The 24747-nt window shown below is 43.4% G+C and overlaps 1 protein-coding gene across 5 annotated transcripts in view; it reads right to left on the reverse strand.

The window, feature by feature from the left end:
• Nucleotides 1-497: 497 nt before the first annotated feature.
• LOC129537710 (nuclear body protein SP140-like protein) overlaps nt 498-24747 on the reverse strand; it is an 81255-nt gene continuing 57005 nt past the window's right edge. For all 5 annotated transcript variants that reach the window (XM_088845004.1, XM_088845008.1, XM_088844999.1 and 2 more), the window contains 10 exons: nt 22223-22297; nt 20534-20638; nt 18534-18676; nt 17355-17402; nt 6722-6766; nt 3446-3561; nt 2449-2557; nt 2105-2182; nt 1514-1657; nt 498-922 (listed from right to left, as the gene is read on the reverse strand). In XM_088845004.1, coding sequence (XP_088701130.1) covers nt 815-922; nt 1514-1657; nt 2105-2182; nt 2449-2557; nt 3446-3561; nt 6722-6766; nt 17355-17402; nt 18534-18676; nt 20534-20638; nt 22223-22297 — 971 coding nt within the window. In that variant the 3' untranslated portion in view covers nt 498-814. The remainder of the gene's footprint in view (nt 923-1513; nt 1658-2104; nt 2183-2448; nt 2558-3445; nt 3562-6721; nt 6767-17354; nt 17403-18533; nt 18677-20533; nt 20639-22222; nt 22298-24747) is intronic.

The following is a 24747-nucleotide window of genomic DNA, read 5'->3' on the forward strand; positions in this document are numbered from 1 at the left end:
TGCTGGGAAAGATTGAAGATGGGAGGAGAAAAGGATGACAGAGGATGAGATGGTTGGATAGCATCACTGACTCAATGGACATGAGTTTGAGTAAACTCTGGGAGCTGGTGATGGACAGGGAAGCCTGGCAGGCTGCAGTCCATGGGGTGGCAAAGAGTCGGACACAACTGAGCAACTGAACTGAACTGAAAAGAGTTAAGCCTGCCATTTACTCTTTTCAGTATATTAGGGGCACTTAATGATAGCCACCAAAATCCAGTTTTTTAGTCATATTTCTCCTTTTGTAAATGCCAAAGAATTTCACCTACTGTATACCTTCTTGCCTTTATTTCATCCAGTTTCCTACAGGTGAATGTTTAGCAGCTGCACTATTAGAGCACACCACGGACCATCAATACATTACCTGACACGCTGTGATCCGACTCCAGAGCCCATTCTTAGCCTGCTTGCTAGGACCATGATCTTGAGTTCCCTAGAAACAGACTCTGCAATAAAGCCTCTTACTTAAGTAATTTATTTTGTGTTTCTTTGCTAGAAAGGGACGAAGGAAGCAGGACAGTATTGGGCAAAAAGCTAAGGATGGATGTATTCAGACAGGCTCCAGCCTGATCCCATGGGATGCACAGAGCATGAAGGTTGGGTTGACTGGAGGCCGGCCCCCAGGCCAAGGATGTGTAACCTCCAGGTGAAGCTGGCTTCACTTGGCTGAAGGCAGTGCTCTGGGGAGGGGTGGCATCAGCAGCCAAGCCTTCATGCAGCTGGGGAATGAGATGTTTGGCCAAAAGGGGAATTTCCAGGACACCAACAATATCCATTATTCTGGAGAACTGTCCTCATTTGTTTCCTGAAGAGCAAACACTTCCTTGAAATTCTTCTCAAATTCTGCCTCCAGTCTAAGTCCCATTTGGCCAAAGTCATTGAACTGGAAAAAAATAATAAAATAGATCACAAAATAATGATCTTTATTATCAATATCACTGGACACAGTGCAGTTGAGGATGATCAAGACTCTTCTATCTTTGACATCCTGAGCTATGTGAACCAGGTTATGCTAAAAAACTCATACAGCAAAGAATAACTTATGCTTAAGAGCATGATTATTTCATATTAACAGGACAGGAATGGAAAATCATGACCACACTTGAGAGCTCTTACTTATTTGGCTGGGTTACTGATTTCAGTGAGAATCAGAAAAGTAATCTGTGTTCTTTGTAATAGTGCCAATGGTACAGGGTGGCTGTGTTAGCTCAGTGACCTTCCTTTCCTGTTGCCATGGAGCAACTAACCCTGTGTGCCAAGTACTGAAACCCATGCGCCCAGAGTCTGTGCTCCGCAACAACAGAAGCTACCACAATGAGAAGCCCGCATGCTGCAACTAGAGAGTAGCCCCTCACTTGCCTCAACTAGAGAAAGCGCTTACACAGCAACGAAGACCCAGTGCAGCCGAAAACAAAGAAAATAAAATTTTAAGAAAGGAAGAGAAAATGAAGTGGAAGCAGAGAGAGCCACTTGCCTTGTAAGAGGCCCTGTGGTTCTGAAAGATGAGACGCATGTCTTGCACAAACCCTTCCACGTGGGAGTAACCCTGCTCATTCAGCCTCTTCTTGATCTTGTCCAACCACATGGGTTCCTTGAGGTTTTTAGAAGCCTCTTTAATCTAGGGAATAACAAAAAAGTCACTGAGAGCATTACTGGCAGAGTTCAACGTGTGCCTCCTGTGGATTCCCATCAAATCTGGTAGAAACAGAATAAGGTAACAATAACAGTAGCTCATTCTCTTGCTCCCATGGGATTCCAGCCTTGAATATCACAGGTGCCAGTTTCCAGATGGGGTAACATCATGGCAGCCCGCGATTACTGCTGGTCGTGGTTACTTATGATCAGTACGTATCTGTGTGTGCTCAGTTGTGTCTGATTCTTTGTGGCCCCAAGGACTGTAGTCCGCCAGGCTCCTCTGTCCTTGGGATTTTCCAGGCAAGAACACTGGAGTGGATTGCCCTTTCCTACTCCAGGGGATCTCCTCTAACCCACATCTCCTCTGTGTCCTGCATTGGCAGGTGGATTCTTTAGCACCACCTGGGAAGCCCCTGTTGTGGTTACTTACATAATAATAATATGGAATCCTCGCAAAAAAGGTGCTCTCTGAATGGCAATAGACCTTCAAGAGGAGGAACTCACATTTCTGCAAAAGAAGGAAGCTGTGAACAAAAAGCAGCTTGGAGACATTGAGCCCCATACACAAACTTAGGCCAAGCATGACTCACACCAGTCTCTGGAAGTTTCCCCAGACGGGGATGGCTCTTGGACACAGACATGCAATGGCTGCAAACAAGTTCTGGTGTGACTTGAGTGTGACTGAGTCATGGCTCACCCTGTGGTTGCCTTCCCCCACCCTGTGCTTGACTTTTCACACTTGAAGGGGAAGGCTTGGGTTCCCATCTGGCTCACCAGCTGCTCCTCTGGCTGCATCGGCCTTGCCAGGACCTCAGATTCCCTGAGACCCTGCTGGTTTCCTGAAGACTCCTTCATCCTGCAGAAGGTGCAACTCCACGGGCTCCTGCGGGGCCGGGCATAAGTAAGCGAGGACAAGGTCCCCAGGAACACCTGCCACTCCCATGTCTGCCACTGACCTCCTTTCAGGAACACTGGTGGACACAGCTCTGGGAGGAAGGGGGTACCTCCAGAGTCTCCAAGACTACCACATGGGGTCTGAGTCAATGACCCCACTACAGTGTGTGGAGCTGGTGCCAGAGTGAGTAGGGGGCTCTCCTTTCTGTGCCCACTTGTGGGAGCACAAGGAATCCTGTCCGCCCGGCCTGAGTGTCAAAACTGGGCCTTACCCCTGGGGTCCTCCGGCTTCCCTCAGCCCATTAATAACATGACAAAATGAGGGAACCAGCCGATGCGTCCTGTGTTTTGTGAATAAGCACAGAACAGCCAACTCATTGGAAAAGATCCTGATGCTGGGAAAGACTGAAGGCAGGAGGAGAAGGGAACGACAGATGATGAGATGGTTGGATGGCATCACCGACTCAATGGACATGAGTTTGAACAAACTCTGGGAGATGGTGAAGGGCAGGGAAGCCTGGGTCGCAAAGACTTGGACACGACTGAGTGGCTGAACAACAGCAACAGCGACAATAAACAAATGCATTTCCACCCCTGTGAACAGGAGTCCAGGTTGGAAAACTTCTAGGAAAGGACAGGAGCTATGTGGACAAAGGACCTGGCTGCCAGCCTCAGTGACCTAGAGCAGACTGAGTGGCAAAAAGCATCCACCTGCCACTGCCCGAATCTTGAAGCAGCTCTTTGCATCGTACTGCTGGACTCTGTACCCATGGGCCTGCTCTTTTCCCATCCAGACATAGTGAGAACCAGGCAGGGAGAGTGGGCATGGCCAGAGGGAAGGTCCCCAATCAGAAGGGAGGGGCAGCATCTCACGCACTTCTCAGTTTCCACGGGCGGGATGTGACAGTCTTCATGAAAAGACCTCGAACAAGTGTCACAGCAGAACAGTTTTCCTCCATTCCGGCAGGTCTCACACACATCTGAGTTTCCCAGCTAGAAGGTAAAACAACATCTATATCCCCAGTGAGACCCCAGAAGGCCAGCACTCCGGGAATCAAGAACCCACTGCCTTTGTGTGAACCTGAATGGACGCGTATGTGTCTCCCTGAGACATTAAAGAACAGCATGGTGTGGGCATTTCAGAAAAAGAAACTGTGCTCTGCAATAAATTGACGAGGAAGAGCCTGTATGTCAGACCAAAAAAGTCTTCCCTGTAAAACCAGAGAGTCTAACACTGAAAGACTAGCATCAAAACAAGGTAATTTTATGGGAATTTATTACCTTGCAGATGAGAGATAAAGTCCTGAAATAAAGTGTTACATGTGTTTGCCTATACCACAATAATTAAATTGACTGCTGGGAGGGTGATAAATTGAGAACTTAATAAGGTGGATTAAACTTCCTAGTGTGGAAAGTAGTACAAGATTATTTTGCCAATTATTTTGAGCCTTGTTCTGGGCTTTTGCATGAAGCTACTTGTGTTGGGTGAATTGGGATTCTGGCTATTTCTTTTGTTTTTGAAATGGCCATACATGAGGAAGTGCTAGTCCCAAGGACCATCTTGCCTAAAGCTCCCATTCAATGTTCTGGGGCATCCTCAAGGACACCCCCAACTGGGGACTGAAACTGCTCTGGCATGGAGCCACGGGACCATTTTTCTTCCCTTCAGTGTAAACACTCACAGATTGCCATCATCATTCCCCAGAAAGTAATGACCCCTCTCCCCAGAGGAACAAGGAATAACAGATATAACCAATGTCTGAGAAACTTGAGCGTGCTCAGTTGCTCAGTCATATCCAACTCTTTGTGACCCTATGGACTGTAGCCCACCAGGTTCCTCTGTCCATAGAGTTTGCCAGGCAAGAAGATTGGACTAGATTGCCATTTTCTTTTCCAGGGGATCTTCCCGACCCAGGAATCAAACCCGCATCTACTGCATTTCCTACATTGGCAGATGGATTCTTTATTACTGAGTCACAAGAGAAGTCCCTAAGAACCTCACATTTGTGTATTTTTTAGTAGATTTATCTGCCTCTTTGTTTCTAGTTCAGTTGCACATTAGAACCTTCAGGGCGGTGTATATAAAATATTAATGTCCTGGTCCCAATGCCAGAAGTCTGAATCAGCTTGTCCAGGTGGGGCAGAGCTATTGATATTCTTCTTTAATTCATAGAATGGGTAATTTTGTGTACCAGAATCATCTGGGGACTTTTAAACAATCCTGATGTCCAAGTCTTAGCCTAGACTGGTAAACAGAATTTCCTCTAGGTTGGAATCCCAGCAATGCTATTTTCCAAAGGTCTTAGTTGCAGTCTAAGTTGAGTATTAGTCGGAGCAAAGTCTGTTAATAAGGCATGGGGTTTAGCTCAATGCTGAACTGTCCTGTAACATCACTCCCAGAGACATCACTTTGCTGACAAATGTCCATCTTGTCAAAACTATGCATAATTTTTCTAGTAGTCATATATGGATGTCAGAGTTGGACTGTAAAGAAGGCTGAGCACCAAAGAACTGATGCTTTTGACTGTGGTGTTGGAGAAGACTCTTGAGAGCCCCTTGGACTGCAGGGAGATCAAACCAGTCAATCCTAAAGGAAATCAACCCTGCGTATTCATCAGAATGACTGAAGCTGAAGCTCCAATACTTTGGCCACCTGATGAGAAGAAGTGACTCACTGGAAAGACCCTGATGCTGGGAAAGATTGAGGGCAGGAGGAAAAGGGGACAACAGAGGATAAGATGGTTGGATGGCATCACTGACTCAATGGACATGAGTTTAAGCAAGCTCTGAAGTTGGTGATGGACAAGGAAACCTGGCATGCTGCAGTCCATCGTGTCACAAAGAGTTGGACACAACTGAGTGACTGAATAGCAACAATCAGTCCCAGGAAAACTGAATCACAGCAGTGAGGGTACTCCTGCTGAAACAGTTGCTTCCTCTTCCCTGTGGACTCTTGGCTGTGGGCTGTGAGACCTGACCCTCTGTATCAATGTCCATCCCAAACAAGCCACACAAACACTGGACTCCAGTACTGTTTAGATGACTGAAGGAGTTGGCCAAGGGTCAGAAAGAGTATGAATAAGATCTAAATCTTGTTGGGGGCATTACTTTGGGAGGTAAAGTATATGTAAAGCTATTTGAGTATCCCTCCTCTATTGGATGTCGTGCATCAGCATTACTGCATACTATCCCACCTGAGTGCTGCCCCCTGGAGTTGTGCAAAGGTGACTCTGCTGCAAATGTTCATCTTGTTGCAGTGAAAGGAATTAAAAGGGCTTTCCATGTGGCTCAGTGGTAAAGAATCTGCCTGCCAGTGCAAGAGATGCGGCTCCCATCCCTGGGTTGGGAAGATCCCCTGGAGGAGGGCATGTCAACCCACTCCAGTATTCTTGCCTGGAGAATTCCATGGACAGAGGAACCTGGCAGTCTACAGTCTATAGGGTCGCACAGAGTTGGACATGACTGAGTGACTGAGCACACACGCACACACAAAGTAGTCAATCACATGGTATCAGTTTGAGTTAAAATGCCCTGTGATTTGCTAGATGGTGACCAGCTCAGCACCATGATGGTTCCCTCAAGACTGGATGCAGGGCTTCCATAAAGAACCCCCTAGCCCCAAGTGCATTTCTCTGCAGGATCCATGACAGTGTTTAAATCTTAACCTGCCAGCTTCACCTGGCCTGTTCCTTCTGGTTGATGCTTAAAACAATCGCGCTGTCCCCATACCTTGGAATAGAAGTTTGGGAGTTTTCTTTCCTTCTTTATTGCCTTCTTTAAAACGCTGCTCTCCCTCTAATTTCCTCCTTATCCCCCATCTGCAGGCAAGCTGTGCCCATTACTACTTCAAGCCCAGGCTCTAGAGACCCCAGTGGTCTCAAGCTCTGTCTCTTATTTGCCCTTTCAAGAGGAAAAGAGGAAATGGGAAGGTTTCCACTGAACAAATGGAAAGGATGCTTTCAGGTCAAGATACCCAATGCCAGAACCATGTACCTGAGGTGGACAATGTATCTGCTATGCCCTGCTCATCACCCTCAGTGACACACTCCACCTGAGTGTGAGCGTGCTTCAGGGAAATGCAGTGATGACTCAGAGAACGTGCTGAGGGAAAGGCCTGCATTAGTCTGGGTCACAGGTGGGAGTTAGTACTTACACAAAGATTATCTAAGGTGTGGTCATGAGACTTCGGTCCTCTTTTCTGCAGAAACGAAAAATTACAATATTGAATGTGATGTATACATCCGTCACTTATTTATTTATTTTTTAATTTTAATTTATTTTATTGGAGGCAAATTACCTTTCATTAATATATTGGCTGGTTTTGCGATACATTGACATGAATCCGCCCCGGGTGTACATGTGCTCTCCCTCCCGAACCCCCCTCCCACCTCCCTCCTCCCCATATCCTCCCCCCATGTCATTCCCGTGCACCAGCCCCAGGCATCCTGCATCATGCGTCGAACCTGGACTGGTCACATATGCTAATATACATGCTACAATGCCATTCTCCCCAATCATCCCACCTTCACCCACTCCCACAGAGTCCCAAAGACTGTTCTATATGTCTATGTCTCTTTTGCAGTCTCGTACACAGGTTTCAGGTTTCCATCTTTCTAAATTCCATATATATGCGTCAGTATACTATATTGATGTTTTTCTTTCTGGCTTACTTCACTCTGTATAATTGGCTCCAATTTCATCCACCTCATTAAAACTGATTCAAATGCATTTTTCTTGATGGCTGAAAAATACTCCATTGTGTATATGTACCAAAGCTTTCTTATCCATTCATCTGCAGATGGACATCTAGGTTGCTTCCATGTCCTGGCTATTATAAACAGTGCTGCAATGAACATTGGCGTAGATGTGTCTCTTTCAATTCTGGTTTCCTCGGTGTGTATGCCCAGGAGTGCAATTGCTGGATCATATGGCAGTTCTATTTCCAGTTTTTTGAGGAATCTCCACACTGTTCTCCAAAGTGGCTGTACTAGTTTGCATTCCCACCAACAGTGTAAGAGGGTTCCTTTCTTTCCACATCCTCTCCAGCATTTATTGCATGTAGACTTTTGGATAGCAGCCATTCTGACTGGTGTGAAATGGTATCTCATTGTGGTTTTGATTTGCATTTCTCTGATTATGAGGGATGTTGAGCATTTTTTCATGTGTTTGTTAGCCATCTTAATGTCTTCTTTGGAGAAATGTCTGTTTAGTTCTTTGGCCCATTTTTTGATTGGGTCACTTAGTTTTCTGGAATTGAGCTGCAGGAGCTGCTTGTATATTTTGGAGATTAATCCTTTATCAGTTGCTTCATTTGCTATTATTTTCTCCCATTCTCAAGGCTGTCTTTTCACCTTGCTTAGAGTTTCTTTTGCTGTGCAGAAGCTTTTGATTTTAATTAGGTCCCATTTGTTTATTTTTGCTTTTATTTCCAATATTCTGGGAGGTGGGTCTTGGAGGATCCTGCTGTGATTTATGTCAGAGAGTGTTTTGCCTACGTTCTCCTCTAGGAGTTTTATAGTATCTGGTCTTACATTTAGCTCTCTAATCCATTTTAAGTTTATTTTGGTGTATGGTGTTAGGAAGTGTTCTAATTTCATTCTTTTACAAGTGGCTGACCAGTTTTCCCAGCACCACTTGTTAAAGAGACTGTCTTTTCTCCATTTTATATTCTTGCCTCCTTTGTCAAAGATAAGGTGTCCATAGGTGCGTGGGTTTATCTCTGGGCTTTCTATTTTGTTCCATTGATCTATATTTCTGTCTTTATGCCAGTACCATACTGTCTTGATGACTGTGGCTTTGTAGTAGAGCCTGAAGTCTGGCAGGTTAATTCCTCCAGTTCCATTTTTCTTCCTCAAGATTGCTTTGGCTATTCGAGGTTTTTTGTATTTCCATACAAACTGTGAGATTATTTGTTCTAATTCTGTGAAAAATATCGTTGGTAGCTTGATAGGGATTGCATTGAATGTATAAATTACTTTGGGTAATATACTCATTTTCACAATATTTATTCTTCCAATCCACGAACACGGTATATTTCTCCATCTATTAGTGTCCTCTTTGATTACTTTCACTAGTGTTTTGTAGTTTTCTATGTACAAGTCTTTTGTTTCCTTAGGTAGATATATTCCTAAGTATTTAATTCTTTTCGTTGCAACAGTGAATGGAATAGTTTCTTTAATTTCTCTTTCTATTTTCTCATTATTAGTGTATAGGAATGCAAGGGATTTCTGTGTGTTGATTTTATATCCTGCAACTTTACTGTATTCATTGATTAGCTCTAGTAGTTTTCTGGTAGAGTCTTTAGGGTTTTCTGTGTAGAGGATCATGTCATCAGCGAACAGTGAAAGCTTTACTTCTTCTTTTCCAATTTGTATTCCTTTTATGTCTTTTTCTGCTCTGATTGCTGTAGCCAAAACTTCCAGAACTATGTTGAATAGTAGTGGTGAGAGTGGGCACCCTTGTCTTGTTCCTGACTTTAGGGGAAATGCTTTCAGTTTTTCACCATTGAGGATAATGTTTGCTATGGGTTTGTCATATATAGCTTTTATTATGTTGAGATATGTCCCTTCTATTCCCACTTTCTGGAGAGTTTTTATCATAAATGGATGTTGTATTTTGTCAAAGGCTTTCTCTGCATCTATTGAGATAATCATATGATTTTTATTTTTCAGTTTGTTAATGTGGTGTATTACGTTGATTGATTTGCGGATATTGAAGAATCCTTGCATTCCTGGGATAAAGCCCACTTGGTCATGATGTATGATCTTTTTAATATGTTGTTGGATTCTGATTGCTAGAATTTTGTTAAGGATTTTTGCATCTATGTTCATCAGTGATATTGGCCTGTAGTTTTCTTTTTTTGTGGGATCTTTACCAGGTTTTGGGATTAGGGTGATGGTGGCCTCATAGAATGAGTTTGGAAGTTTTCCTTCCTCAGCAATTTTCTGAAAGAGTTTGAGTAGAATAGGTGTTAGCTCTTCACTAAATTTTTGGTAGAATTCAGCTGTGAAGCCGTCTGGACCTGGGCTTTTGTTTGCTGGAAGCTTTCCGATTACTTCCTCTATTTCCGTGCTTGTGATGGGTCTGTTCAGATTTTCTATTTCTTCCTGGTTCAGTTTTGGCAAGGTGTACTTTTCTAGGAATTTGTCCATTTCTTCCAAGTTATTCATTTTATTGCCATATAATTGCTGATAGTATTCTCTAATAATCCTTTGTATTTCTGTGTTGTCAGTTGTGATTTCTCCCTTTTCATTTCTAATTTTATTGATTTGGTTCTTCTCCCTTTCTTTCTTGATAAGTCTGGCTAGTGGTTTGTCAATTTTATTTACCTTCTCAAAGAACCAGCTTTTGGCTTTGTTGATTTTTGCTATGGTCTCTTTTGTTTCTTTTGCATTTATCTCTGCCCTAATTTTTATGATTTCTTTCCTTCTGCTAACCCTGGGGTTCTCCATTTCTTCCTTTTCTAGTTGCTTTAGATGTAGAGTTAGGTTATTTAGTTGACTTTTTTCTTGTTTCTTGAGGTGTGCCTGTATTGCTATGAACTTCCCCCTTAGCACTGCTTTTACAGTGTCCCAGAGGTTTTGGGTTGTTGTGCTTTCATTTTCATTCATTTCTATGCATATTTTGATTTCTCTTTTGATTTCTTCTATGATTTGTTCATTATTCAGCAGCGTGTTGTTCAGCCTCCATATGTTGGCATTTTTAATAGTTTTTCTCCCATAATTGAGATCTAGTCTTACTGCATTGTGGTCAGAAAAGATGCTTGGAATGATTTCAATTTTTTTGAATTTACCAAGGCTGGATTTATGGCCCAGGATGTGATCTATCCTGGAAAAGGTTCCATGTGCGCTTGAGAAAAAGGTGAAATTCATTGTTTTGGGGTGAAATGTCCTATAGATATCTATTAGGTCTAACTGGTCTATTGTATCATTTAAAGTTTGTGTTTCCTTGTTAATTTTCTGTTTAGTTGATCTATCCATAGATGTAAGTGGGGTATTAAAGTCTCCCACTATTATTGTGTTATTGTTAATTTCCCCTTTCATAATTGTTAGTAATTGTTTTACATATTGCGGTGCTCCAATGTTGGGTGCATAAATATTTATAATTGTTATATCTTCTTCTTGGATTGATCCTTTGATCATTATGTAGTTTCCTTCTTTGTCTCTTTTCACAGCCTTTGTTTTAAAATCAATTTTATCTGATATGAGTATTGCTACTCCTGCTTTCTTTTGGTCTCTATTTGCGTGGAATATCTTTTTCCAGCCCTTCACTTTCAGTCTGTATGTGTCCCTCGATTTGAGGTGGGTCTCTTGTAGACAACATATATGGGGGTCTTGTTTTTGTATCCATTCAACCAGCCTTTGTCTTTTGGTTGGGGCATTCAACCCATTTACGTTTAAGGTGATTATTGATAAGTATGATCCTGTTGCCATTTTCATTATTGTTTGGGTTCAAGTTTATATACCCTTTCTGTGTTTCCAGTCTAGAGAAGATCCTTTAGTATTTGTTGGAGAGCTGGTTTGGTGATGCTGAATTCTCTCAGCTTTTGCTTCTCTGTAAAGCTTTTGATTTCTCCTTCACATTTGAATGAGATCCTTGCTGGGTATAGTAATCTGGGCTGTAGGTTATTTTCTTTCATCACTTTAAGTATGTCTTGCCATTCCCTCCTGGCCTGAAGAGTTTCTGCTGAAAGATCAGCTGTTATCCTTATGGGGATCCCCTTGTGTGTTATTTGTTGTTTTTCCCTTGCTGCTTGTAATATTTTTTCTTTGTGTTTGATCTTTGTTAATTTGATTAATATGTGCCTTGGGGTATTTCGCCTTGGGTTTATCCTGTTAGGGACTCTCTGTGTTTCTTGGACTTGGGTGATTATTTCCTTCCCCATTTTAGGGAAATTTTCAACTATTATCTCCTCGAGTATTCTCTCATGGTCTTTCTTTTTGTCTTCTTCTTCTGGGACTCCTATGATTCGAATATTGGGGCGTTTAATATTGTCCCATATGTCTCTAATATTGTCCTCATTTCTTTTAATTCGTTCTTCTTTTTCCGTCTCTGTTTCATTTATTTCTACAATTCTATCTTCTAGCTCGCTTATCCTGTCTTCTGCCTCCGTTATTCTACTGTTTGTGCCCTCGAGAGTGTTTTTGATCTCATCTATTGTGTTATTCATTGTATATTGACTCTTCTTTATTTCCTCTAATTCTTTATTGAACATTTCTTCCATCTTCTCCATCCTTTTCTCCAGTTTATTTATCTGTAACTCCATTTTGCTTTCCAGATTTTGAATCATTTTCACAATTAAAATTCGAAATTCTTTATCGGGTAGGTTCCCTATATCTTCCTCTTTTGTTTGTGTTGGTGGGCATTTATCCTGTTCCTTTACTTGTTGGGTATTTCTCTGCCTCTTCATCTTGCTTATATTGCTGTGTTCGGGTGGCCTTTCTGTCTTCTGACAGTCTGTGGAGTTCTCTTTATTATGTAGTTGCCTCGTTATGTGTGGGGTTGGATGGGTGACTTGCCAAGGTTCCCTGGTTAGGGAAGCTTGAGTAGATGTTCTGGTGGGTGGAACTGGATTTCTTCTCTCTGGAGTGCAAGGAAGTGTCCAATAATGAGTTTGAGATGTCCGTGGGTTTGGGGTGGCTTTGGGCAGCCTGTATATTGAAGTTCAGTGCTATTCTCCTGTGTTGCTGGATAGCTTGCGTAGTATGTCTTTCACTGAAACTTGTTGACCCTTGGGTGGTGCCTGGTTTCAGTGTATGTATGGAGGCCTTTGATGAGTACCTATCAATTAATGTTCTCTGGAACCGGAGATCTTTGGTGTTCTCAGGATTTGGCCTTAAGCCTCTGCCTCTGGTTTTCAGTCTTATTCTTGCAGGAGGCTCAAGGCTTCTCCCTCTTCTGTTTTCTGGTCTCCTCAGTGTCTAATTCCCGTCCTGACTCCAGGATGCTGTGGTGGACACTTTTTTTTTTTTTTTCCCCAGGCTCTCCTATTCAGTCCTGCTGTAGGGAGGGAGGAACAACTAACAAATACCCCTGGCGTCTGTGGGGAGTGCTCGCGGTGTCTCGGCTACACTGGGAATGCTCCCGCTCGAGGCGTGTGTGCTTTCCCTGTTTATGCTGCTTAGGCTTTAGTTTGCTCGGCTGCAAGCTGTCCGCGGCTGGCGCTGGGTTGCATGCACTTCCCAGGTCTGATCGGCTCAGGTTCAGGTCCTCGGGTACTCGACAAAGGCAGACTTGTCTGGGCCTGCGTTTTGTGCCTTCCCCGGTCCTAGCAGCTCAGGTGACCAGGCGTTTGGCGAGCGCAGTCGCTGCAACTTATCGCCTTCCCGGTCCCCGCCGCTCAGTTTTCTGGGAGTACAACCGGTGCAGTTTCTCAGGTGGATATCGACCGGCCCGAACCCAAGAAGTCCTGGCCAGCAAGGAAGCTTGCCTGCAGCTTGGCACGGGAAGCCTCTCTGGGGCCGCGGCTGCCCCTGCCCCGGCGCTGGCTGCCCTCCCCGCCCGCGTCGGCGGGGGCTGGGGCGCCCAAGCCCGGCTCTCCCTCCAAGCGTGGGCGCCGGCTCTCCCTCTAAGCCCGCCGCCGCTGGCTCTCCCTCTGAGCGCCGCTGCCGGCGCCTCCCTGCCCAGCCCCCGCCTGCTAGTGAGGGGCGCGGGAGTCTGCGCCGCTTCTCCGCCGAGAGTTTCCTCTGAGCACTTAGTCTGTGAGTTTTAATTATTTATGTCTTTTGTCTCCCAGTTATGCGGCCCTCTGAGGTTCCACTCGCCAGTGTTTCCAGGTGTTTGGAAACTTCTCTCTCTCTTTTTTTTTTTTTTAAGCCTCCCTTCCCGGGAGGGAGCTCCGTCCCTCCCTCTTTTGTCTCTCTTTTTATCTTTTTATCTATTTCCTACCTCCTTTCGACGACTATGGGCTGCTTTTCTGAGTGCCTGATGTCCTCTGCCGGTATTCAGAAGATTTTTTGTGGGATTTACTCAGCGTTCAAATGTTCTTTTGTTGATTTTGTTGGGGGGAAAGTGGCCGCCCTGTCCTATTCCTCCGCCATCTTCCCCCCGTCACTTATTTAAACACTGATCACTGGAGGGATTCAAGCCATGGTTCATCCATTATTTCACACATGTTTTTATGGATGCATGTATCTAAAGGAGACCAGTCCTAGGTGTTCATCGGAAGGACTGATGTTAAAGCTGAAACTCCAATATTTTGGCCACCTCACGCAAACAGTTGACTCATTGGAAAAGACCCTGATGCTGGGAGGGATTGGGGGCAGGAGAAGAAGGGGACGACAGAGGATGAGATGGCTGGATGGCATCACTGACTCGATGGACATGAGTTTAGGTAAACTCCGGGAGTTGGTGATGGACTGGGAGGCCTGGCGTGCTGCGATTCACGGGGTCGCAAAGAGTCAGACATGACTGAGTGACTGAACTAAACTGAACTAAACTGTATCTGCTGCTGCTGCTAAGTCGCTTCAGTCGTGTCCAACCCTGTGCGACCCCATAGATAGCAGCCCATGAGGCTCCCCCATCCCTGGAATTCTCCAGGCAAGAACACTGGAGTGGGTTGCCACTTCCCTCTCCAATGTGTGAAAGGGAAAAGTGAAAGTGAAGTTGCCCAGTTGTGTCCAACTCTTAGCGACCCCATGGACTGCAGCCTACCAGGCTCCCCCATCCATGGGATTTTCCAGGCAAGAGTACTGGAGTGTCGACTTGGAAAATAAAAAAGTACCAAAGGACCACTGTTTAGCCCAATGCAAGTTCTATTCCCTGGCTCTTAGATGCAAGGTGGAGTCATCTGGGGACTTTAGCCCTGGTTCCTACAGATGGAGTTGGAGGAGCTCTGTGGTTTTCTAACTTCAAGAGGCCCTTGGGCATTTTTCTCTGCATTATAAAATGCCATCCAACCAGAAGGAGCTGCAGTGAGAGTATCAGGCTGAAGATTCATCATCAACAACCCAGGTGACCACAGGGCCCAGAGTCCTGGAGTTCATGCAAACGTCCCAGAGGAGAATGCCACTGACTGTCACGGGTCTCCTGGGGCACAGCCTCAATGGTAAAATGTGCCCAAACTTCCCAGGGCTGCAGCTCTTCTTCCAGAAGGTCACCCTTCTCTCCCCTCCCTCAGAATCCCAAGAAGTCAGCTAGTTGACTCTTCAAAGGTAACTGACTACCACCCACTAGCTTTACATTGCTTTCCAATATTCAATAGAATGACCTGGCCTCCATCCTTCTAGGACAGGGGTTCCCAAACTCTGGGATCTAATGTCTGATGCTCTGAGATAGAGCTGAGGTAATAATAATAGAAATAAAGTGCACGATAAATGTAATGAACTTGAATCCTCTGGAAACCACCCCTCCTCTCCAGTTCATGGAAAAATTGTCTTCCACGAATCCAGTGCCTGGTGCCAAAAAGGTTGGGGACCACTGCTCTAGGACACAGGTAGCCTCACCTTTGATCTCCAGCCCAGGGAAGAGTGGTCACGGACAAGTGTATTCCAGTGGTCAATGACCTGAGAGGTGGCTATGTCACTGCCCACCTTTCTATTACCCATTCTAAACTCACTGCTTCCCAAGTGGCTCAGTGGTAAAGAATATCCCTGCCAAGCAGCAGATGTGGGTTCAATCCCTGGGTCAAGAAGATCCACTAGAGGAGGAAATGGTGACCCATTCCAGTATTCTTGCCTAGGAAATCTTGTGGACAGAAGAGCCTGGTGGGCTACAGTGCATGGGGTCACAAGAGTGGGACACAACTTAGCAACTAAACAACAATAATCCTCTTAGTTATTCTCCCATGTTAGGCAATGAAGTTGAAACAATCCTTGAGGTCAAGGATATTGTTTTAATCTTCTAAAGACCATCGGGCACTTAGTAAGCATTCAATAATTGTATGTTGGATGAGTGAATAAATGAGTATCATTTCACTTAGGAAATCCCTTGGAGGAGGAAATGGCAACCCACTCCAGTATTTGTGCCTAGAGAATCCCATGGACAGAGGAGCCTGGTGAGCTACAGTCCATGGGGTTGCAAAAAGTCAGACACGACTGAGCGATTAATACTTTTTTTTCCCTCTTAGGAAAAGAGATTACTTTCTATCTCTTAAGCAAATATTATCCAACATTAGAAAGATTGTTCTAGAGGAATGTTGTTGTACAGTTGCTAAATCATGTCCAACTCTTCACGATGCCATGGACTGTGGCACGCCATGCACCTCTGTCCTCCTCTATCTCCTGCAATTATTTTACAACACCGCAATTGTCATCAAAAGGTATCAGTGACCTTTGTCAGGAGCCAGAAAGCCATCATGTGGTGCTGAGAGTGACACTGAAGAGACCCAAAGCCAAGGAAAAAAGAGGTTCTGAGAAACACAGAAGACCCATGGAAGTAGTAAAGAGTCCTGAGGCTTGCCACTCGGGGAACATCTGCTCTTGCACATGGGGAAATGCGAAATGAAGAGGCAACTGCAGGTTGCTGCTAAAAAGTGCTGTACCCATGACTAAGGGTAGAATCTGCTGTTAGGAAGATGCCAGCTTACTCGGGTAAACCAACTGAATCACTCTTGGCACCTGGGGAATGATACAGATACTGGTCTTCAGGATACTCACTAAGTAGGACAAATAACAGTTCCTTGTAGGAAATCCAACAGGTGAAATGTCCCAAGGACTTAGAGTTCCAACTGTCCAGAACCTCAGATAATGTCAAGTCCTGGATCTCACATTCCCAGTGGAAGATGAAGTCCCATGGGCCAACTGTGTGTGACCTGTCTTAGAAGTTCTATGAATGTCTTGATTGGCCATTTCTTTTTAAAAATTATTTTGTCTACACCATGCAGCATGTGGGATCTTAGTTTCCCAACCAGGGACAGAACCCATGCCCCCTGCACTGGAAGGGTGCACTTAATCACTGCCCTGCCAGGGAAGTCCCTTGAATGGCCATTTCCATGTGTACATAAGAATGGCACTTCTCACCTCCATCTTGTTTTCAAGTTCTCATTCATACCCAAACTTGGAAAAGCCATCTCCATGTCCTTAATCTACCACTGCACCTTACATATTTGTTGTCTCCATAGAGGAAGGAATCACTTTCATAAACAGAAGGGAGGTCTGCACAGCAAAAGAGTGGCATCAAAGTAGCCAGTTTTCTTGGCCAGCCCCTCCTATGCAATCCACTGATCTCCCAAGAGCTTCCCACCCTACAGCACCATCTTCATCAAGGGCAAATAATGGCCCCCTGAAAAAGAGTTTGTCTGTGTGTAGACTATTAAGGGGTGGAAGGGGATACAAATGATCAGAAAAGAAATATGTTTCTTGTTGCCTATCTTACAAAATGGTATATGGACCAAGAGAGACGATCTTAGACTGGGATTCTCTGAATGACTGTGAACATACTTTCACTCCATCAGAGTTCATTAAAGTTAGGAAATTGTAACACTGATTTTAAAAATCTGGGTTTGATTTGAAGATGACCTTATCACCCTATTACAATATACTTCTGCGTGTTCCAGAATCATGCTTGCCTTTACAATTTTGACAACATCCACATCTATAGCTAAAACACATCCATGAGGTCTATTTTGATGGCTCCTTATCACTTCTATTTCAAATGGTTTACCATTCAAGAAGACCTTGCCATCCAGAACAACATAGTGTTCAAAGAAGCAACACTGAAGGTATACGCCAAAAGTTTTTTAAAGATGGGAGCAGGATGTTAAACAATTGAGAAACCACAAAATAATACACTGTGCATGCAAAATCAATTATGTGATGAGAATTTCTAGAAAATTATGTAATAATCACCTTTCTTCTCCTGCCATATTTCCTTGGAGGATTATGGAGCAATTTTCTCTGAAAGATAAAAAGATCCAAGTATATGATTGGCCTATGAGTTTGGCACTTCCAATCTCTTCCCAAATATTTCTACCTGGATGTCCCACTCTCAGCCCAAAACCATGGTATCTAAATGAGAAACCATCTCCCTCTCCTCACTTGTATTTCTTCTAAAATTCAATCAGTGGCACTTTAAAAATCATCTTTAGAACATTTTTCCCCTCTTGTGCTTTTCCCCTTAAGTTTTAAGAGGTTTTCCTTTATAATCTCTTTGACACCTCTCACCCACTTTCCATGCCTACCAGTCACTCAAGCTTGAGTCAATATACCAAGGCTTGTCAATCAATATACACTTATCCCATGCCTAGTGAGTGTCAGACATTCTTAACAATCTTGGACACACAAAGATGGACATAGAAAAAACAATGCACGAAAGGATAAGAGTAAAATTATAAGAAGATCTTAGTAGTGGGCTGAAGAAGCTCAGGGAAGAAATGGTCAGGGCCAAGTTGGTCAGGGAATAGGGAAGAATGGCATTTGAGTTGAGCACTGCATGTTGGGTGTAGGTTTCTTGAGCTGAAAAGATGCTGGAGTCATTTCAGGGTCCCTTGGCCATCTAAAACACTATTCTAAAAATGTCATTTCATATCTCAGAAGACTTCATTGGTTCTGCATTGTCTATGAGTTTAAACACTTTAGCCTGGCATTAAATTCCTCTACAAACAACTGCAACTGAATTGATGGATTATGCCTTATTATATACAGTATGTCTATCTCAACCCACTGGGCATGGTTCTGGTTTTCACATCATTCTTTCTCTGGAATACCTTCTTCCTACCTGTTTGATTGTAAACTGTCTTCTTCTTCCAGTGCATAAAGTTGACTACATTCACCTGAGTCAGAATGACCCTTTCCTCCTCCGAACTCCTATTCCTTCCTGAATAGATGGAACAGAGACCCTTTCACAGCAGTGATGTGCTAGGTTGTACTGAGGTTAGGATTGTGGAACACTCTCTCTGGGTGAGAAGGTAAATTCAGAGGCATCTGAGCTTTTGTGATAACTCAACAAATATTTGGTGAGCAAATAGTGACCCTATTCTTGGGGCACAACAAGGAACATCACATCTTCTGTCTTGGCCCCCAGAATACCTCCATCAGCCATCGCAGGGGCCTCCCTCCACAGCGAACACTCATCTTCCAATTCTTTGATCTTTCGTGGCCGCCTCTGATTTCAAATTCCCTGGGGGTGAACCAGTCTCCGTTCTCACTCTGTATACACTTCACCCAGACTCCTGTAAGGCCAGGGTAAATTCATCTTCAGGCTTCCTTGTTTTCAGAAGGTTTACTCCCACCACACTGGATCTGGACATACCCAGTTTAGGCCTAAGATCTAAAACAGCAGAGTCTAGCCTCCCCTTTCAGGCTTCAGAATCCCCACACCTAGCCTCCAAGTCCTCTCACAGGAGATTCACTGCCTTGTAGCAACATTTCTTTAACCGATGTGCAACAACAACAACAACAAAAATGATAATGACCATCAAAATCAACCTTTTAAAAGTATTTCAAAATCACCTAAAAAGGAAAAGCAAGTGATTTTGAAGTATGATAGCATTTCAATTTGCCAGGGAGAGGACCTGTGGGAGCAGAAACTCAGGTTGGGACTGAGATCTCTGATGGGTACCTTGTGGCTCAGAATGGCACCACAGCAGCATCTGTGCCCTTTATCACACTTTCTACCCAGTTCATTGGCATTACTGAGCAGAGATTTCCCCATCCCCAAAATCATGGATAGCTGATATTAAAAGTAACTGTGAAATGCTATCCAATGGAAAATTTAAGTTATGTATAAAAGGTAATCATATGTTAGGATCATTAGAGAAAAGCACAGCCAAACCATGAGACACCATTTCACACCCACTAAGATGGCTGTCTTAGAAAAATTAGACAATAACAAGTGTTGGCATGGAAACAGAGAAATTGGAATACATTGCTGGTGGGAAGATAAAATATTACAGCCACTGTAGAAAACACTTTGATATTTCCTCAGTAGGGTTAGGGGTAGGGTTAAACATGGAATTATCACAGGAACCAGCAATTCCACTCCTAGGTATATACTGGAAAGAATTAAAGACTGTTCACACAAAAACTAGAACATGAATGTTCAACATAGCATTATTCGTAATAGTAAAAGAGTGGAAACAATCCAAACTGAATAGCTAAACAAAATGTGATATATCCATACCATGGAATATTAAATTATGTGGCTATAGGAAAGAATGAAGTACTAATACATGCCATTACATGGGTGAACCTTGAAATTATCATCATAAGAGAGAGAGCCAGTCACAAAATGGCACACATTACTTGATTCCATTTACATGAAATACTGAGAATAGGCCAATTTATGGAGCAGGAAATAGATTAGCCAGTTTAGGGTTGGGTGGCGGGGTGAGTATGAGACTGGGCATTGATTGCTAAGAGACATGGAGTTTTCTTTAGTGGGAAAGTATTTTGACAAAAATATTCTATAATTCAATTGTGGTGATAGTTACACCATCTTGTGAATTTACAAACAAAATTCAACATTGAATTGTACACTCTGAGTGGTGAATTGTATCTCAGTTAAGTTGTTTACTAATACTTTATATGAATTATGTAAATTAATTCCTCACAGCTATACCATGAAGCAGGTTTTAATGACCTATTTTTTAGATGAAGAATTTCAGACTCAGAAAGGTCCCATTCTCTACTCAGATGAATCATTTCCTCTTGGCAGAGGAGAGGCTGGGACTCAGGTTATCTGATTCTGAATTCTTTGCTGGTCCTCATTACATCAAGTACCTGCCCTGGTGATGATCACCCTGAGGGAGAAAGGACATGAAGGTGGGGACTGAGAGCCTCGTCCCTTGTATTTCTGTTTCACTTCTGTTCGGTTCGTTGGCTTCCCTGTGGACACATCCACGTGGGAGTGAGCACCTAATGTGTATGATTTCTTAAGTATGAAAATATTAACCTAGGTGTCCCTTCCTCCTTCTCTCAAGTGAAACGGTGGCCCCCATTCCTTCAGCTATGTGTAATTCACATAGGTAATCCCATTACTTCTCAAGATTCCTTCAGATAGGTGTTGCATAGTAGACCTTAAAACTCACCGTCTTTCAATTTCTTCTTGTGTAACTTTCCCTTCACCTTACCACAGGTCACAGGAATTATCTGAGAGTGAAAATTCACACTTTCATATCTGTACTTTCTTTTCCCTGAAAGAGAAGATTCCTTCATGGTGTCATTTTCAGTTGCACCCGTACCACTCCCATGTTGAGTTTGTTCCTATAAACTATGGAGGGACGTAGAAAGCTTTACACCACAAATCTGTAGAGTCAAGGGCTTCCCTGGTAGCTCAGCTGGTAAAGAATCCACCTGCAATGCAGGAGACATGGGTTTGATCCCTGGGTCAGGAAGATCCCCTGGAGAAGAAAATGGCTACCCACTCCAGTACTCTTTTGCCTGAGAAATCCCATGGATAGGGAAGCTTGGCAGGCCACAGTCCACGGCGTCTCAAGAGTTGGACACAGCTTAGTGACTAAACCACCACCACTAGAGTCAAAGCCTTTCTTCCAAGTGGCATTTTTGATACATAACTACAGAATATCTACCTCTAACTCATCCCTCAAGTTTCACACAAAACTGAATGTGTTAGTAAAAAAAATTCAATAAAACTGTCTTAGCTCCCAATTCAGTCAGCCTCACTGATTCTTATACAACAATGAAGCATATAGCTGCATCATGTTCTTAAGGGAGCCATGGGACTTCCCTGACAGTTTAATGGTTAAGACTACGCATGGGGCACAGGTTCAATTCCCAGTCCTGAAACCAAGATCCCACATTCAAGGCCAAAAAAAAAAAAAGTTCTTTCTTTCCTCATTGAAGGGAATCCTCCAACTATTTCACCACAGTTAAGTGGCTGGAGCAAAATGAGAGAGTCTACTGGCATCTCTCTGTTTCAGGTCTGGCTGAGTGAGCAGAGAGGGCAATGATGGGGGACCTAATGGAGGTGACGTCTGCCTTCTCTTTGTGTTCTCTGCATTGTTTCATGCTTCTTTCTCATATCAGCACTCTCCTTAGCTAAAAGAGGAGTTCAGGAAGCTCTAGAATAATCTTCAAGTTACATGAGGAAAGGGCTGCTGGAGACTGAGTCCACAGAAGTGGGGGTGAAAGGTCTTTGAATAAATTAGCTCAAGGAGGCTGTGTAACTGATCCCGACTCTGCAGTCAATGTATTACAGTCATGATGGGAGGAGGGGGAGCTGTCCATGGTCCAGTTTTGAGATAGACTAGAAGTGGGATAGGCTGAGAAGGATGGTTCACCCTCTTACTTTACAGATGAAGAAACTGAAGGGAAAGCAGTCAAGTGAGAGGCCCAAGCCTACACAGTCAGAAGAGGATGATCGACTTCTGCCCACCACGCCAGGCTATCCATGGTGCGCAACCTCTGACTTTCTGTGTAGCAAGAGAAAGGCCCGTTAAATAATGTGTGGGTTATGTATGTGCCCTTTAGGTGCAGACAGACTATTTCTGGCTAGAAAGTGATCAATTCAGTGGGGAGAACATCACTGTGATAGCCCTTGGACCCACAGGGTCTGGTTTAGATCTATCACAAAGTTACTTGTTTGTGAAATTATCTTCTTTTTCATCCAGGCACATTTTGAACCAAATCATAAACTTTCTTCTGTTAGTAGAGCTGCATAAAGCAATTAGGAAGATAGATTTATCAATAAAAACAGAGTACAAAACATGAAATTAGCTGCCTAATTATTGAGACAATATTTCCTTTTTCTTCCTTACCTCTTGACTTAGCTCTTCTCTGTGGGGCTCTGTCATTATGAGGAAAGTGGAGTCTAGGTCTGCCTCTCTTTTTCCCTGAGGAAATAGAAAAACAATCATAGTCACAGACAAGCAGCTGCATTGCATCTATTAGTGCTTTTCAGAATTTCCACTGAAATGTAACTTCCCAGAAGCCTATCTAATGCACAAAGAAAAATACATCATTCCTAGTCTTTAAGCTACCAAGAATTGGATGGCAAATCTTAGACTTACATTTTACTTTTCATTGTCTCACATTAGTAAAACAAACAAGAAACTGATATCAGCATTTTACTTATATCCCAAGAAACCATGTGTTAACTGTTTAATAGATGCCAATTGTACATCTACTAATGCACAGCTAAGGGAAATGAGTTATAGGAAACCCTATGGCAGGCTTTGCAGGTGAGACACACGTCATACACAACACCTGGAATGAAGCTATTTGTACATTTGTACTGAAAGTGTTAGTAATGTAACCAAGGATTTTGTCCACCTGAGCTTAGACAAAGATATTGGAATCTAAGACACTAAGAAGAAGAATGCTGACCAAGAGTCCTCCAAAACCTTGATTTCACATAGTAACTAAGAAAGGACTCAGTAAATATTGCAGCAGAGAATGTCCTGCCATTTACAAGTTACTTGGCTATAGATACGTATCTCAAAGTTTGCTATCATTCACATGTACTTTATTTTCTAAGGTAGGAAGATAAATTCATTTCCTTCTTTCTGAGTTCAGTGCCCACCATCCAACGACCACCATCTGGTGGGAAGGGTAATTTGGACTCCAAGAAGAAATGTTTTCCAGACTATTCCTATCTAAGTGCTATAAACTCTAAGCGGATTATGAGCAGATATCAGACCAGCAAAGTAAAAAGACTCTTTCCTTCAATCAAGTCCAAAGTGGATCCATTGGTTGGCAGAATAATCTCACTTTCTGGTTTTAAGACTAAACAGATACTAAGAGGATTTTCAATTCCTCAAGATCAAAATGGCCCTATGGGACAAATCTTGATGATTAGACTTTATCAGAAGGTCTACAACTTATAACAACCTTGCAAGTGGTCAACCTGTTATTATTTAACAGGATAATATGAGTTCAAGGAAGAGGCCTACAGATATTCATAAACTTGTGTAAGAAAGTATTCAGTTCATTGGGTTGGCCAAAAAAGTTCATCCGGGTTTTAAATGTACAGAAAACCTTGAATGAACTTTTTGGCCAACCCAATAGAAGAAAAGTAATAGCCATGGGCCAGGGAGAACCACTAAAAAGGTAGAAATGCAGTTCTTAAAGAGGTGGATTAATCTTTTGACTTCCTCTTACTTTCTCCCTTTGGAAGGTGGGTCCATCACACAGAAGAAGGCCATCCAGCCAGGTATGGCTCTCAAGGCTCTCACCTCCTTGCTCACCCAAGATGCCAAAGAAAGAAAGAAAGAAAGAAAGTGATGTCGCTCAGTGTGTCCAACTCTTTGAGACCTCATGGTCTGTAGACTGCCAGTCTCCTTCATCCATGGGATTTTCCAGGCAAGAATACTGGAGTGGATTACCATATTCTCCTCCAGGGCATCTTCCTGACCCAGGGATCGACCCTGGGTCTCCCACATTGCAGGTAGACTCGTTACTGTCTGAGCCACCAGGGAAGCCCTTAAGATGCCAAAGTGGTAGAATACTCTAGAAAACCAGGATATTTCTGGCCCTCTTGCTCATTCCTCCCTCCTCTTCTTAAGGTCCATGCTCACAGCCCAGTGAGAAGAGATCCAGACATCTCATCCTTGCCTCTTCTGTATTCCAGCTCAGCTTGGCACTAAAGCTCTAATCACAACCTTGGACATTCCAGCAACTGTAGAGCTCATTCTTGCTCTCTGTCTGTCACTGTCTGGTTATGCCTTTCCTGGATAATGGGTGTGTTGTAGTTCTGTGTGTGTGTGTGTGTGTCTAAGTCGCTTCAGTCAAGTCCTATTCTTTGCAACCCTATGTACTGTAGCTCACCAGGCTCCTCTGTCCATGGGATTCTCCAGGCAAAAATATTGGAGTGGGTTGCCATGCTCTCCTCCAGGGGATCTTCCCCAGCCAGGGACTGAACCCAAGTCTTATGTCTCCTGCATTGGTAAGTGGATTTTTCAGCACTCACACCACCAGAGAAGCTATCAAATCTGTTAGCCTACTATCTGTAAGGAGAACAATAAAATACACTGCAGTCCATTCTAGTTTTTAGAGCTTCTAGTGAAAGGAAATTTTGAGCTTAAAACCCACTGCTTCATAATATAACATTATTGTATTTTACTTTCAAAACGGATTGGCTGATCAAGGCAGGATTTAACTATTTCTATGTCCCCAGGGTATAGTGCCCATTTAATAACACCGAAGCTCTATAACAAACCCTAATACATACTATAGCAGTCAGATTATAATCTAGGTTTATAGCCATACCACTCTGAACACATCTCATCTTATCTAATCTTGGAAGCTAAGCAAGGTCAGGCCTGGTTAGTACTTGGATGGGAGA

The sequence above is a fragment of the Moschus berezovskii genome, chromosome 2 (assembly GCF_049115385.1).
Source record: "Moschus berezovskii isolate FMDL1 chromosome 2, NW_MosBer_1.0, whole genome shotgun sequence".
NCBI classification, from domain to species: Eukaryota; Metazoa; Chordata; class Mammalia; order Artiodactyla; family Moschidae; genus Moschus; species Moschus berezovskii.